This window comes from Sciurus carolinensis, chromosome 3, assembly GCF_902686445.1.
Source record: "Sciurus carolinensis chromosome 3, mSciCar1.2, whole genome shotgun sequence".
NCBI lineage: Eukaryota > Metazoa > Chordata > Mammalia > Rodentia > Sciuridae > Sciurus > Sciurus carolinensis.
The window spans coordinates 13416642-13433014 of NC_062215.1; the positions used below are offsets into that span (position 1 = coordinate 13416642).

Sequence of the window (16373 nt, forward strand, 5' to 3'; positions counted from 1 at the left end):
AGATGTGCATTTTGTCCGGAAAGTGACAGTTCTATCAAGGAAGGTGTAAGCAGCTGTTCCTATGGATGACCCATCAGTAAAGACAACAAGAGCGTCATGTAAGGGCTCCCTTCTAATAATACGAGGGAACACAAAAGGATGTAGTTTGCAAAATTGAACCAATTTATTTGGTGGATAATGATTATCTATATCACCTGTGAATGAGGCACAAGCTATAGGCCACGTGTCAGTGTTTTGTAACAGCCAATTGATCTGAGATCGGGTGTAGGATTGAATAATTTTATATGGTTCTGTTCCAAAATATTTTCTAGAATCTTCTCTCCCCTTGATAATCAGGTCAGCTACTGCATCATAATAAGGCAATAGCACCTTTTTGGGTGAGGAAGGAAGATGAATCCACATAATGGGATTATCTTGCCAGAAAAGGCCCATTGGAGTGATGGAAGTGTTAAATATAATGAGTGTCAAGGGGTGAGAATAATCAATATTGGTAACAAATTGACCTGCAATAGCGTCCTCCACCCTTTTAAGAGCAGCTAATGCATCAGGGGATATAGCCCTGGATGATTGTGGATCAGGGTCTCCTTTTAATATCTCGAACAATGATTTTAACTCCCCTGTGGTTAATTTAAGGTATGGTCGAAGTCAATTTATATCACCTAGAAGCTTCTGAAAGTCATTAAGGGTATTTAAATGATCTCTCCTGATGGTTGCCTTTTGATTAATAATCCTAGGACCATTGAGCAGGAAACCTAGGTAAATATAAGGGTCTTGTAGCTGAACCTTTTCTGGAGCAATTTGTAACCATACTGCAGTCAGCTGCTGTTTAAGCTGTGTGAGACATAGTAATACCTGTTCTCCTGATTGTCCTGCTATGAGTATATCATCCATATAATGAATAATATACATTTGTTTCCAAGAATCTCTAATAGGTTGTAAGGCATAAGCGACAAATTTTTGGCACAAGGTTGGACTATTGGCCATCCCTTGTGGCAATACTTTCCACTGATAACTTTTCATAGGTTCTCTAAAATTTATTGATGGCAGACTAAAAGCAAATCTTTTTTGATCATCTACATGTAGAGGGATAGTGAAAAAATAACCTTTGAGGTCAATAACAACTACCTTAAAATACCCTTGAGGGATGGCTTCTGGAGATGGCAGCCCTGGTTGTAGGGCTCCCATGAGCACCATTGTGACATTGACAGCCCTTAAGTCCTGTAGTAATCTCCATTTACCAGATTTTTTCTTAATTACAAATATAGGAGTATTCCAAGGAGAATTACTGTCTATGATATGTCCGGCTGTTAGCTGTTCCTGCACTAACATTCGAGCAGCTTCAAGTTTTTCAGAAGTTAGCGGCCATTGATCAAGCCAAACTGGTTCATTTGATTTCCAAGTTATTGGATCTGCACACAGTTGGGGTGCAGGCATGTCAATGGCTGAAATCAAAAATTTCCCAAGCCTTGTCCGTCTCTCTGTCCCACATTGGGAATGGGATGTAAAATACCATTTTCGACCTTTCCTAGCCCTTTGCCTGGTGTATATCCCTGAGATAGCATTTGAGCAGCAACCGTTTCATTGGGGCTGCACATGATTACTTTCATCTGAGAGAGTAGGTCTCTTCCCCACAAATTAACAGGCAAATGAGGTATGATATAAGGCTTAATGAGGCCTGTGTTGTTTTCTTTGTCTCTCCAAGTGAGGTATTTAGAACTCTGCTTGGGATTTGTACTTTAACCAATACCCCGAAGATTGCTCATAGTTTCTGTGGTAGGCCAAGAAGAAGGCCAATCCTCTTGTTTAATTTTGGTCACATCTGCTCCTGTATCTATTAGACCTGTAAAGGTTTTGCCATCTAGCCATAAAGTCAAAGAAGGTTTTTGATCAGTTATGTGTTGTACCCAATATACATTAGAGGATCCAAAGCCTTTATTTCCTCTCCTAGGATCTTGAACTGGGTGTTTGGTTGGAACCAATGGTAACAGTATTAGCTGTGCTATTCTTTCTTGCTGAGTAACAGTAACAATGTTGTCCTCTGTTTTAGCCATGATCTTAATTTCTCCCAAGAAATCTTGATCTACAACTCCTGGGAGTACTTGTAAACCTTTCATGGTGGAGCTACTTCTTCCTAAAATTAAGCCAAAATAACCTGGGGGCAATGGGTCAAGAATTCCAGTACTCAAGGCTTGAGGGCCCATGTCAGGAGTTAATACAACATGGGAGGTGGAACTGAGGTCCAATCCTGCGCTCCCTGGGGTTGCTCTGCTGAGGTCTGAAATGGATTGTTGTTGCTGCTGGCTGGAAAGAAACTGATTGCCCCATATGCTTGTTTCAGGGCCTGAGGCTGGCCCCTCCTCCCGTTTCCCTGATGTGGCGGAAGAGGATTTCCCTGATTGTCTCTTTTGGACTTGCATTCATTAGCCCAATGTTTTCCTCTCTTGCACCTAGGGCAGAGACCAGGTGTCTTGGCCTCAAAGAGTTTTTTGTAAGTCTGATCTGCAGTCTTTGGCAAAGTGTCCGCCCTTGCCACATTTAAAGCAGGCCCTTTTGTTTTTGTCTTTATTATTAAGAAAGCCTCTCACTGTCTGTCCACTAAAGGCAGACGCCATTGCTAAGCCCTGTTGATAAGAAGGTCCTATATCTGAGCACAGACGAATATATCCGGTTAAATCTGTCTTCTTCCTGTATGATCTTATAGCGGCTTGGCATGCGAGATTGGCATTTTCATAAGCAAGTCACTTGACATAGTCAAGACCTGCATCAGAACTGCCAAAAATACGACCAGTCGTTGTTATAAGTCTATGAACAAAGGCAGCAAAGGGCTCATCGGGGCCTTGTTGACTCCTGTAAGGGACATGCTGATGTCTCCCTTAACAGGCAATTTTCTCCAGGCCTTAGTGGCTGCCGCCTGTATCTGAGCATATGCTCCAGGATCATACTGCATCTGATTGTCCGTGGTTTCATAATCACCTACTCCAGTGAGCATATCAAAAGTCCACCCATTTCCACCTGTTGATTTCTTTTAGCTTTCTCTTTGCAATTTTCAAAATATTCAGACTTCCAAAGCAAGAAGTCACCTCCAGTCAGGGTGGCTCTGACTAAAGTATTCCAATCCTGTGGTGTTAACCAATTTTCTGCTATGGAGTCTAAAACAGCAAGGGTGTATGGCGCTGTAGCCCCGTACTGAGAAACAGCAGTTTTTAATTCTTTTATGACAGTAAAATCAAAGCCAGTGTGGTGCCTCCAGGGTTGTCCCTGATTATCCCTGGTCTCAGTAACAGGGGAAGCACTTAGAGGAGGGGGTTTGAAATCTGTTGATTAAGGGAACTCCTCCTCTTGGACATTGTTGTCCAGGTAGAATTTGAGGGCGAATATCCCTTTCAAATCCATCAGGACTGGGCGCTGACTCATTGCCCGTCTTTAATTTTTGTAACCTGGTAATCAGAACTTGATATTGTTCCTCTAGTTTTATTTGTTCATCTAAATGTTTAATTTTTTCTTTAAGGTCTTCCTTTGGATCTATGACCGCCATTGCCATAGGAGCAGAGGGCATGCGATAGGGAGGTGGAGGTGAGAAAACGGACTGTCCTTGTTTAGGCAGCCGGTCGGGATTATGATATTTTGAGGCTTCCTCATTTATGAGGTCCCAATCAACTTCCTCATTGTCTATCTTATTCTCGTTTGAAGGGTCTTTAAAACGAGCCAGTAAAGGATAAATGTTAGGTGAAGCTTCGTCCTGATGTCGAGTTTTCTTTTTAACATCTGTGCTGCCTGCATCTGGAAAGGGACTTGTAACTTCCTCATCTTCACTCTCAAGGGAAATAAGATCTACCACCCCCTTATCCTCGGAGGGCTCTTCCCAAGATCCTCCTTTGATGCTGTTTTTGAAATGCCTTCTGTCTGAGAGACAGCTGCCGCTATGTCAGAATTATCTGTTGTATGTTCTAAAAGATCCTTTATGAGATCCAGTAAGCAAAAGTTGTAATAGGAATCTTATCTGGGCCAAATGTTTTATGAAAGTCCCCCGAGGCATCTCCTACCCTATTCCATCTTGTTATATCAATGTTTCCTTCTTGTGGGAAGCACGGACAGGTGTCCTTAATAAGGTCAAAAAACTTAAAAAGATCATTACTCTTAACCTTTACTCCTCGTGTCTTTAAGGCTTCTTTTAATTGCTTAACAAAAATTTCATGCCCACTTAATTCTTGCCCCATAATTAGGCGTTTCTGTACCTTTGTGAGGGGCGCGGCAGCTCCCGGCGATCCTTCTTGAACTGACTTTCGCTTTGTTGGGCCGATGGATTAAACGCCTCTTCCCTGGCGAATTGCCCGTCCGAGCCCCACGTTGGGCGCCGACTGTCCCCACCCGCAGGACTACAGCGGGAACGTGGAGGGGGAGCGGGGATGGGGAGACAGGAGACCCGAGGAACGGAGGCAAGACGGCGGTCTGCTCCAGCCTCGTTTATTGGGGCGGTAAGTCCCGCCGACACCAAGTCCAAAAGCCAATCAGGGGAGGCGCGCAGGCGGGGCTCGCCGCGCCGGCGCTCCCTGTGGTGACTAGTGCGGTCCACGCCGAGGGCACGAGCAGGGAAGCAGCTTGGCCAGTCATAAGGCACCCCGCGGTCTAGCCCGACACACAGTGCTGTCGACAGTCGCTGGTGCAGGAGGCGCGCCCGCCAGCGGCCGGCAGGCGCCATCTTAGCTGAACATGCGGCCAGGCAGGGTCCGCGGCCGCCGGCTCCGGGCAGGGATTGAACCGGGAACTTTTTTTTTTAAGCCCAATCTCTATCCCTCTTTTTGAGATAGGGTCTTGCCAAATTATTGAGGCTGAGCTCGTTTCTGATCCTCCTGCCTCAGCCTCCCAGTAGCTGGGATTACAGCTGTGTGCCACCACACCCTGACAAAATAAATTTAAAAACAATTTTTTTTTTTGGTGGCACTTTACATTTAGTGTTCTTAGGAGGAATGGTTCTCAAAGAGTGGTCCATGGACCAGACTGCTTAAGTATCATCTGAGAACTTGGTGGAAAACTCCAAGACCTCATCCTAGACCTGCAGTCAAAGCCAGTTTGAAGCCCGGAATCTGTGTTTTAACAAGTCCTGTGGGTGCTCTGATGTGTTAATTTGGAGAACCACTGGTCAAGGGCATAATAAGGGGGCTGGGGATGCAGCTCAGTCGGTAGAGTGCTTGCCTTGTAAGCACAAGGCCCTGGGTTCGATCCCCAGCACCCCCCCCCCCAAAAAAAAAAGGGCATAATAAGGAGCGATCTAAGTCATCAACCCTGTGAGAATTTAGGAAGAAAGTAAATTAGTTGACTTTTGAAACAAACATGTAATGTTTTCCCACTGCTTGAAATAGGGTTAGATTATCCAAAGGAACTGAAGATGTATATACCCAGAAAAACCTGCACACAAATGTTTATAGCACTTTATTTATAATCATCAAAGTTTGCAATAAATCAAGATGTCCATCTGTAGGTGAGTGGATAAACCGAGTACCATCAACAACGTAATATTGTTCAGTGCAAAAAAAGCTATGAAGCCGTAAGACATGGAGGAACCAGGTGTGGTGGCACTTGGGGAAGCTGAAGTAGGAAGATCACAGGTTTGAAGACGCCCTGGCAACTTAGCGACACTGGCTCTCAAAATACAAGGGCTGGGACTACAGCTCTGAAGTAGAGCGCCACTGTGCTAATTCCCCAGTACTTGAGGGGAAAAAAGAAAAAACTTAAATGCACATTAAGAAGCCAATATGAAAAAGCCCATATACTATGACTCCAGTTATGTGGCATTGTGAAGACAGGTATGGAAACAGTAAATACATCAGTGGGCTGGGTTCAGTGGCCTACACCTGTAATCCCAGCAGCTCCGGAGGCTGAGGCAGGAGGATAGTGAGTTCAAAGTCAGCCTCAGCAACCTCGTGAGACCCTGTCACTTAAAAAAAAAAAAAAAAAGGCAGGGGGTGGGAGGGTCAGGGATGTGGCTCAGTGGTTGAACACCCCTGGGTTCAATCCCCAGTACCAAAAAAAAAAAAAAAAAAAAAAAAAAAAAAAAAAAAAAAAAAAAAAAAATCAGTGGTTGCCAAGGACTGGGGGAGGTGTGAACAGAGACTTTTGGTGGCATTGAAAATAATGCTGATACGGTAATGGTGGATGCGTGCCACTGTACATGTCTCTGAAACCACAGAATATACACCAAGAATGACTTCCAGTAACTGTGGACCTTGGGTGATGATGTGTCAGTGCAGGTTCGTGGACTGTAACTAATGCATCCTCTGTTGGGACGTTGAAGATGGAGGCTGCGCACATGTGGAAGGGCTACTTGGGACACGGGGCACCTTCCACTCGGTTCCACATAAACCTAAAACTGACCTAAAAAACAAACTCTTAATAAAAACCAAAACAAAGGGTTGAAGAGAGATGATTTTAGGAAAATAAAAACATGAAAATTATCTATGGTTTTTTGTTTGTTTTAAACAGTAAGAGAATTGAAAAGAGAACTGACCTTTTAAAGTATGAGTTTATTCTCTAGGTTTTAATACTCACAAATTTGTATTTTTATTGCTGCTATATCCAGAAGCTAAAAACAATTAAAAACATGTACTTTTATAATACATTTAACTTACATAGAATGGAACTATATAAATTTTAAATATGTTTCTCAATGACTCAACAATAAACATATGGAAAATGAAGGTAATTACAGAAACAGCTACTGGATTTTAAAATAAAAACATTATTTGGAAATCTAAGGTGATTCATTAAAAAAAAAAAAAAAAAAAAGCCTCATCACCTGACTGCTGATTAGTAAATTAATGAAAATTATAATGAATCAAGTATAATCTTCCTCACATCTAAAACAAAGTAGCTGTCATGAACTTTAGGTCTGAAATGTAAACAAGATTCATGTAGGTTTTGAATATCTCAAATTCTGACTACCTTATAATGGAATTTTTTTTTAAGACTAAGAAACTGGTAAATAATAAATCTTCTTGATTAATTTTTGAATTTTTGAAAAGGGCAATAAATGGATGAGCAGCTTATTAATACAAGTGAGATTTGGTCACCAGGGCAGTTACAAATGGCACCAAATCATAACCCAGGAAGAGCCCAGTTTGAGAGTATGCATGTTTAATGAAAACCAAAGAGGAGTATTTGGGATCTCTACAGTACCATTTAGCCAGTCTAGGTTTGGCAGGCCCAGAGGTAATGAGTCCCAAGATGTAGATTCACATTAGCTCCAAGTTCACTTATAAATCAACAATGCAAAATGATTTTTTCTACCCTTTTCATTCAAAAGAAAATTAGAACCATATTCTTATTGCTGGTGTGAACTTCTGTTTCTAAACTTGCCATAATTTTGGTTAGCTTTTTAAAGATAAGTGAGAGCAGATGTTGATGCTATTAATGTGACTAATGCATTAAATTTCACAAGAATAAAAATTACTCTATATGTCATTATTCACAATGACTCAGAACATAAATATTTCAGAGGTCCGACAACTGTCCCAAGCCTTGGGGATCATGAAATAGGATAATTTAGTGATCATTAAATGGGAAATTATGAGAAATGTCATTTCTAGAATGCTTAGTTTTCCTTTCATTTGGATTTTTTTAAAAAAAGTAGACCTCACACTTTCTTCACTTAAACATCATTTTCAGTAACTTTTTGACAGTGTTTTATTTTCCTATTTTCTCTGAAATAAATCAGATTTTTAAAAAAATCCAAATTTTGCTGATGCTAATTGATTTCAGATGTTTCTTTTGACAGTAAAATTTTTAATTCTGTGGGAAAAAAAATGACCATACCATTTTCTATGAGGGTGGCCTGAAAGTATTTTTCTCATTTAAGCATGAAAAAATTAGATTATCCAGCATCATACAATGGAACTGAAGTTCCTAAAGAGATAGTGAATTTGTAATTTTAATGACATAATTAGACCTATAAATAAAAACCATACAGAAGTCTTATAAAAATAACTTTGTTACTTTAAGTCCATACAAAGAAGGTGGTGACAAAGGAATAGAACAAAAAAAAAAAAAAAAAAAAAGTCACTACTTTTACATAGGATAAACCCAACAGCCTATGTTAACATGATATCAATTGATTTTGTTAAATAACTGGTCATGGGAAGAGAGAGAAAAATAAGCTAACTACTGTGATTGAAAACAGCTTGATTAAAGAGAAAAATGTCTACAGTCCACTAGATCACTTCATATATACTCCATCTAGTGACTTCCTGTCATGATACCAAATAATACCAATAAAAATCAAAACTCTATCCCAAATGTTCCCAAATGTTCTTGTGTACTCTATGGAACCTTTTCAATTTCCTAAGTCACTTTTAGCTTCACAACAATTTACTTAAGAAATACTTGTCATACGGGTATGATTACACACACCTGTAATTCCAGCTACTTGGGAGGCTGAGGCAGGAGGAAGGCCAAGTTTGAAGACAGCTTGGGCAATCTGAAAGATCCTGTCTCAAATTTAAAAAGTGGCTGGTGGCTGGGGACACAGCTTATAGCTTAGTGGGAGAGCACTTGCCTAGCATGTGTAAGGTTCCTAGGTTTAATTCTCTGTACTGCAAAAAATAAAAAAATAAAATAAAGGACCCAAAATAAAAACTGCTCGTCAAAGGGGCTGAGGACGTAGCTCAGTGGCAGAGCACTTGGCTAGCATGCCCAAGGCCCTGGGTTCCATGCCCAGCACCAAAACAACAAAAAACACTTGTGAAATCACTACCCCACAAAACATTTAGAAGCAGAGGTAACCATAGAAAGTAAACACACATATACTGCTTTTATTATTATATAGTTGTTAGTTGAATGAAAACAAATAGCTAAAAAGTTTTCCAATGATAGAAAAACATACTTGGGTAAGTTATGGCACAATTTTTTGTGTATTCAGACAACAGAAACGTGTATTTTTGCACCAATCGCAAATGCAGAGTTAATGAAACTAGGGAAACAAAAGGTCAAAAGAGCCTCAAACACATTCACTATTTTAAAATTTTAGATAAAGAAGCAGAGAATAGGGGGAAAAAAAAGAAACCAACATATACACCATTAACAGTCTTTCTTTTTTTTTAATGACTTCCTATTTCATCTCTTTTTCTAAAAGCAATGGGACCCTTATTGTAGATTATGTATCATCTCCTCTTTGGCTATAAGGTGTGTAGTTTTGTTAACCAGAGACATCAATGAGTTCAGTTTCTGAGACCAGTCATTTAATAAATTATTGGGATCCTTGGGTCTCTGGAAGTTGATGATTCCTGCCAACCTATCTACTTTAGCAAAGATGGTCTTGTTAACTACTAGATTTGAGAGAAAAGCCTCTGACTCCTGCAAGAGAAAGACAAATTGGATTAAGACAGAATAATCACACATGATAAACAAAACTCAAGGAAAGCATTTTCTAAATTCTTCATCCAAGAATATGCAAAGTTAAAATCCATTACTAACAGGAGCTGCCGACTATAAAAAGATAACGTACTTATCATAACTAATGTACTTATGGTATGACAGTCAGAGGAATGAAGGGAACCTGAGTCCAGGGTCCAGGCTGAGTGCAGTGCATCCCTCCAGACGCAGGACCACTGGTGCAGGGGAACAGAGCCAGGGCCACCAGCAAGTCAGTTTATTCCCGTCTCTGTATTTGCCCTTGAGAGGCACGTCAGCATAGTTTGTTGCCAGTTTAGAATACTTGCTCTACCACCTGGCACCCAGTCATGGATAAGACATCTTGCTTCTAAGACTTAGCATCCTCATCCGTGAAAACCAACCAGATAACCAAGCCTTGTGTTCCCCGATCCTCCTACAGAAAGGGCTTCCCAGGGATTTCCACACACTGCCATGTCTATGGGTGCTAGTGTACATTCTGTCAGCATAAAATGCAAACCTGAATGCAGTACTCCTCTAAAAAGTCCTTTTCAGGTGGAAGGTAGTCAAGTCTTCCTCAGATTTCCCCCCGTTTTTGAGATGATGAGGACTGAACCCAGGGACTGTGCACACTCGGAAAGCGTTCCATCACTGAGCTGCAGCCCCAGCCCCAGCCCCTACTCACATATTCTATTTGTGAAGTTCAATTTTGTGGAAACCAAAACATATTTATTATCTATACATGTTGGACTTCAAATTAATCAATGTAAAACTAGTATTTTTTAAGTGAAGGATTTTTAGTGGGTGGGCTGAGGAGTATTTTGGGGATTGAACCCAGACCACTGGGCCATAGCCCTCATCTCTTAAGTGAATATTTTAATTAGCATAAATAATATCAGTATAAAATTATTACTTGGTCTATTTTTTGGTGCTCAAGGTTGAGAAACTTTCTTTAACCAAAACTTAAAATTAATAAAAAAAATTATTTTTCTCATTTAATGTTTACAAGGTGACTGATAATCAAAATGGTTAGATAACCCAGAGGAAGATGTTTCCTACTTACATCCACGGACAGATCAAGGAGTTGTGCCATCCTTTTCATTGTTATCCGAGTATAATATTTGGCCATTATTCTAATATTCTGGATACAGGACAGAGGGCAGGGGGGACACATAGTAGCTGTTAGTAAGGTTGAAAGTCTATTTATTTTCATATCCAAGTAAGTTTACTTACAATGTCAGACTCAAAACTTTTTTTTTGATAGCCTGCTGTCAGAAGGAGGCTGGTTCTAAACTTTAAAAACAAAAATAAATGTGGAGATCCTTTGATTTCTGTAGTTATTTGTGAATTATTTAGTACATTATACAACTCCATAAACATACAGTTAAAAATCTATGCTTGCTTTAATTAGTGATTACAAATTATAACTGTACTAAAATATTTTTGCTAAACCCAAGAATCTAAAATTAAGTTTTACTAATTATGACACAAATATTTTAATGGTTAAAACTAAAAAAAAAAAAAAAGGGGGGGGAGCAACTTAGAATATCCATCACTTTACCATCAGTTTGACTACTTAAAGGTAACTTAAGTTTTCTAATTTCCATGGAAATGACACTGGAATTAAGACACAGAGACTCCCTGTTATTAATATTTAGTGTTCTTAACAAACACCAACACTTGAAGGAAAAACGGGGCAGAGTGGAGAGCAGAATGAACTCATCTCTGAAGCAGGTACACCTGTGTTGGCACCAGGGCTGACAGCAACACCAACCTCCCTGGGAGCCAAGATGCACTCTAGGCTCCATCTTTCTCATCACCCTTTAAATTGCACCAGTGGCCACATTCTATTCATTCTCTTCCTTCAAACAATTCCACTGCACACGTCCCCTTGGAATCACTTGGCTACCTCCTTTATTCACATCCATATAGCCCTTGATTTAACTAATCTTCTCATCTTCTGTATTCTATCTTTATTTTGGAACTGGGGATTGTAGGATTGTACTGGGGGTGCTCTACCACTGAGCCACATCCCCAACCTTTTTTATTTTATACTTTGAGATAATGTCTCACTAGGTTGCCCAGACTGGCCTCAAACTTTTCAATACTCCTGACTTAGCCTCCTGAGTAGCTGGGATTACAGGTTTGTGTCATGGTGCCCAATTTCTAGTTTTGTATCTTTAAATCTACTCTCCATATGCACAGAGGGACCTGTAAAATATAAGCCTGGACATTATATTCTTAGTCAAAAGTTTTCACTAGTAGATGCACAAAATGTGCATGATCCAGACCCTTCCCATGCCTCCTTCCTTCCTTCTAAATGCCCTGATGCCCCCATACTTTTGCTCAGACTACTGCATCTGCTTAAATGGCTGCTCTCCCTTGTTTTATGACCACTACTTCCTTTTGCGAATCTTATCACAGTCATCAATTTGCACTTTATCTAGTGTGACCTTTCCTCCAGGTAGAACCAGTCAATTCTCTCCTTATGCCCCAATCTACTTCCTACATACTTGTACCATAATATCATATTTTTACTTATAAACACATCTTAAGATTTTTTTCAAAATTTGTTCTAGTTATACATGACAGTAGAATACATTTTGACACACTGTACACAAATGGTTTACTTAAGATTTTTAAGAAGCTTCTTCCCATCCCACCTCCCAGTACTAGGTATCTCTACCACTGAGCCTCACATTTAAACTTTTTTAAATTTTATTTTGTGAGAGAAACTTGCTAAGTTGTGGAGACTGGCCTCAAACCTGAGATTCTCCTGCCTCAGCCTCCTGAGATGCTGGGGTTACAGTCATGAACTACCATGTCCAGTTGACTTTCAAGCTTCTTGATGTAGGGGATGGTCTCTTATTCTCCTATGTGCCCCAACACTTTATATAGCATCTGCTACACAGACAGTTCACAAGAAATATTTCTTATGTGAATGAATCAATATTGACACAATTCAGTGTAGTAATACTGTGAAGATCAAAGTTCAAGTTTAAGACATATTACCCATTTTCAAGATGAGCAAGTAAGTATTAGAGTGAAAACATATCTTCTTCCCTTCTTAGGAAAAGCCTTCTGGTGTTTGATTTTTGAGACAGGGTCTTGCTATGCTGCCTGGGCTGGGCTCGAACCTTTGACCCTCCTGCTCCAGTATCCTGAGTAACTAGGATTATAGGTGTGGTCCATCACACCCAGCTCTCTTTGTAGTTTATACACTACAATATTTTGTATTCTTGAGAGGTCTTCCCCAAATAAAATATTCTAAAATATAGTTATCTTTTCTGAAAAGTCAAAATTAAGAGGAAAAAAAAGACAAGATAGATGAGTTAAGCTCTGAACACTATGGGAAATACAGAGCACACATTTCAACAAGACTTTACATTACTACTACCTACGGTATAAAGGGGAAGCAAATCTTAAGGTGAAGAATTAAAAATATACTATCCTACTAATTAGAATAAAAAAATAACATCCTAAAGAATCATTTGATTACCAAGTTTAAAAAACAATAGTTTAGCTGGGTGTGATGATGCACACCTGTTATCTCAACAGCTTGGGAGGCTGAGGCAGGAGGATCTCGAGTTCAAAGCCAGCCTCAGCAAAAGTGAGGCACTAAGCAACTCAGTGAGACCCTATCTCTAAATAAAATACAAAATAGGGCTGGGGATGTGGCTCAGTGGTCGAGTGTCCTTGAGTTTTATCCCTGGCACACTCTGGTATCAAAAAAAAAAAAAGCTTGAATTTACCAACATTTAATTCTAAGATGATACAGAAACGTAAATTCATTAGTTAAAGGTTAAAATAAAAACTGGCATCTCTATCATGCAGATTCTTACATGTTCGACAACTCTGTTCTTCAAGTCTTTCCACCTTTTTTCACCTTCTTCTGTAGAACCAAAAACATCAGTTGCCGGACTCTCAAGGGAACCTTTCCTTAATTCCATCCCATAGTCTTCAACAAGTGTGGACCATCGCATCAACTCCATTGTAGTAAAAAGCTTTAAAAGATCCCTGTAAATTACATATAATTTAATATTCCAAATCTATCAAAATGAAGTATCATCTAACACAGGTTTATCATCCCTAATCCAAAAATCCAAAATCCAAAATGCTCCAAAGTCTGAAATCTTCTGAGAGCTGACGTGATGCCAATTAGAAATTCTACATTGGATTTCATAAATTTGAAGGTAGACTGTGATTAATTTTAAAATGCTGAACTTAGGTGTAAATAAGTGTAAGAAAATGACTTGATTTTTGGTAGCACAGAAAGTCACAGGAATAATGATGTAATAGTGACACTTTTGCTTTTTTTATTTATTTATTTTTTTTAGTTGTCAGTGGACCTTTATTTTATTTATATGCTGTGCTACGAATCAAACCCTGTGCATCAAATACGCTAGCCAAGTGCTCTACCACTGAACTACAATCCCAGCCCTACTTTTGCTTTCTGATGGTTCAATATACATAAACTTTGTCTCATGTACAAAATTATTAAAAATATTATATGAGCCGGGCATGGTGGCATACACCTGTAATGTCCGTGACTCAGGAGGCTGGGTCAGGAAGGTCACAAGTTCAAGGCCAGCCTTAGCAACTTAGCTAAACCCTGTCTCAAAAGAAAAAAAACAGGGCTGGGGAGATAGCTCAGCTGGTAGAGTGCTTGCCTTGCAAGCACAAGGCCCTGAGTTTGATCCCCAGTACTGCAAAAAAAAAAAAAAAAAAAAAAAAAAAATAAGAAAGAAAGAAAAAGAGCTAGGGATTTAGCTCAGTGGTAAAGTGTCCCTCATTTCAATCTCCAGTAACTCCCTTAAAAATTATGAGTTTAACATATTCAAATCAATAAATGTAATTCATCATTTAGAAAAATTAAGAAAAATGACATAATCATTTGAATAGATACAAAGAAAGACTTCAACAAAATTCACCACCTACTCATGATAAAAACTAGGGAGAGAAGGACTCTACCTCAATATCATATGACAAACTGAAAGCCAACATCACAGTGAATGGGGAAAACTGAAAGTATTTCCTCTAAAACTGCAAGAAGACAGGACGTTCACTGTTACCACTCCTATTCAATATAATACTAGAAATTCTAGCCAGAGTCAGTGCACACCTGTAATCCCAGTGACCAGGAAGTTGAGGCAGGAGGATCATAAGCCTTAGTAACTTAGTGAGATTCAGTATCCAAAAAAAAAAAAAAAAAAAAAAAAAATTCTAGCCAAAGCAATTAGACAAGAGAAGAAAATAAAAAGGATAAAAACAAGAAAGGAAGAAGTCAAATTATCATAGATGATACAGGGGATCTTATACTGAGAAGATCCAAAAAGCTCTACCAGAAGACTGCTAGAGTTAAATAATAAATTCAACAAAATAGCAGGATACAAAAATCCACACACAAAAATCAATAGCTATCCTATACACCAATCATGAATCTGTTGAGAATGAAATCAGGAAAACACCGTTCACAATAGCCTCAAAACAAAACAAAAAAAGCAACAATAACCTAGGAATAAATTTAACCAAGGAGATGAAAGACATCTATAATAAAAACTTTAGAACACTGAAGAAATTGAAGAACACAATAGAAGATGGAAAGAACTCCCATGTTTATGGACAGGCATATAAGATTATTAAAGATTATTAAAATAGCCATAATACCAAAAATACAGATTCAATGCAATATCCAACAATGTATCAATGACATTCTTTACAGAACTAGGAAAAAAAAAAAAAAAAAAAGTCCTAAAATTCATTGAAGAATAAAAGACCCAGAATAGCCGAAGCAACTCTAAGCAAAACAATATTGGAGGCATCACATTACACCTTATTTCAAATTAAACTACAGAGGTGTAGTAAACTTTACTGGCATAAAACAGACACAGAGACAAACATGCATAGATACAGTGATCCTTGACAAAGGTGCCAAAAATATATGTTGGCAAAAAAGCCTGTTTAACAAATGGTGCTGGGAAAACTGGTTATCCATATGGAAAAGAATGAGACTTGATCCCTCTCTCACATCTTGCACAAAGAATTAACTCAAAATGGATCGAAGATTTAGGAATTAAGTCAGAATCTTTCCAACTCCTTCAAGAAAACAGAGGGTTGGGCTGGGGAAATAGCTCAGTTGGTAGAGTGTTTGCCTCACAAGCACAAGGCCCTGTTCAATCCCCAGTACCAAAAAAAAAAAGAAAAGAAAACAGAGGGTCAACATTCCAACATATAGGTGCAGGCAAGGATTTCTTCATAGAACCCCTAAAGTTCCAAAAATAATATCAAGAATTAATAAATGGTATGGCATCAAATTAAAAAGCTTAGCACAGCAAAAGAAACAAGAATGTAAAATGAGAACCTACAGAATGGGAGAAAATCTTTGTTAGCTACTCTTCTAAAACAGGATTAATATCCAGAATATATAAAGAACTCAAACTTTCAACAAAAAACCCAAATAACCTAATTTGTAAATGGGCAAATGAATTGAACAGACACGTCTCTAAGGAAGAAATACAAATGGACAAAAAACACATGAAAATATGCTCAACATCTTTAGCAATCATGGAAATGCAAATCAAAACTGTACTGTGATTTCATCTCACTCCAGTTAGAAAGGCAGCCATCAAGTATACAAACAATAAACCCACTGTGGTGGCACAGGCCAATAAATCCCAGCTACTCAGAAGGGTGGAGAGGAGTATCACAAGCGCAAGGCCAGTCTTGGCAATTTAATGAGACCCTGTCTTAAAATTTAAGAAGGCCTGGAGACGTAGCTCAGTGATAGAGGACCCCCAGGTTCAATTTCTAGTACCAAAGGGGGGAGGGGAAGAATATGAACAATAATAAACACTGGAGAGGATGTGGGAAAAAAAGGAACACTTACACTGTTGGTGAGACTGTAAAATAGTACAACCACTATGGAAATCAGTATGGGGTTTCCTCAATAGACCAGGAACGGAAGCCAGGTGTGGTACATGCACACCTATAAT

General features: G+C 39.1%; 1 protein-coding gene across 1 annotated transcript in view; it reads right to left on the minus strand.

The window, feature by feature from the left end:
* Positions 1-8779: 8779 nt before the first annotated feature.
* The window catches only part of Psmd12 (proteasome 26S subunit, non-ATPase 12), a 28796-nt gene continuing 21202 nt past the window's right edge, over positions 8780-16373 (minus strand). The window contains exons 9-11 of the mRNA XM_047546082.1: positions 13224-13398; positions 10445-10522; positions 8780-9345 (exon numbers count right to left, since the gene is read on the minus strand). Coding sequence (XP_047402038.1) covers positions 9136-9345; positions 10445-10522; positions 13224-13398 — 463 coding nt within the window. The 3' untranslated portion in view covers positions 8780-9135. The remainder of the gene's footprint in view (positions 9346-10444; positions 10523-13223; positions 13399-16373) is intronic.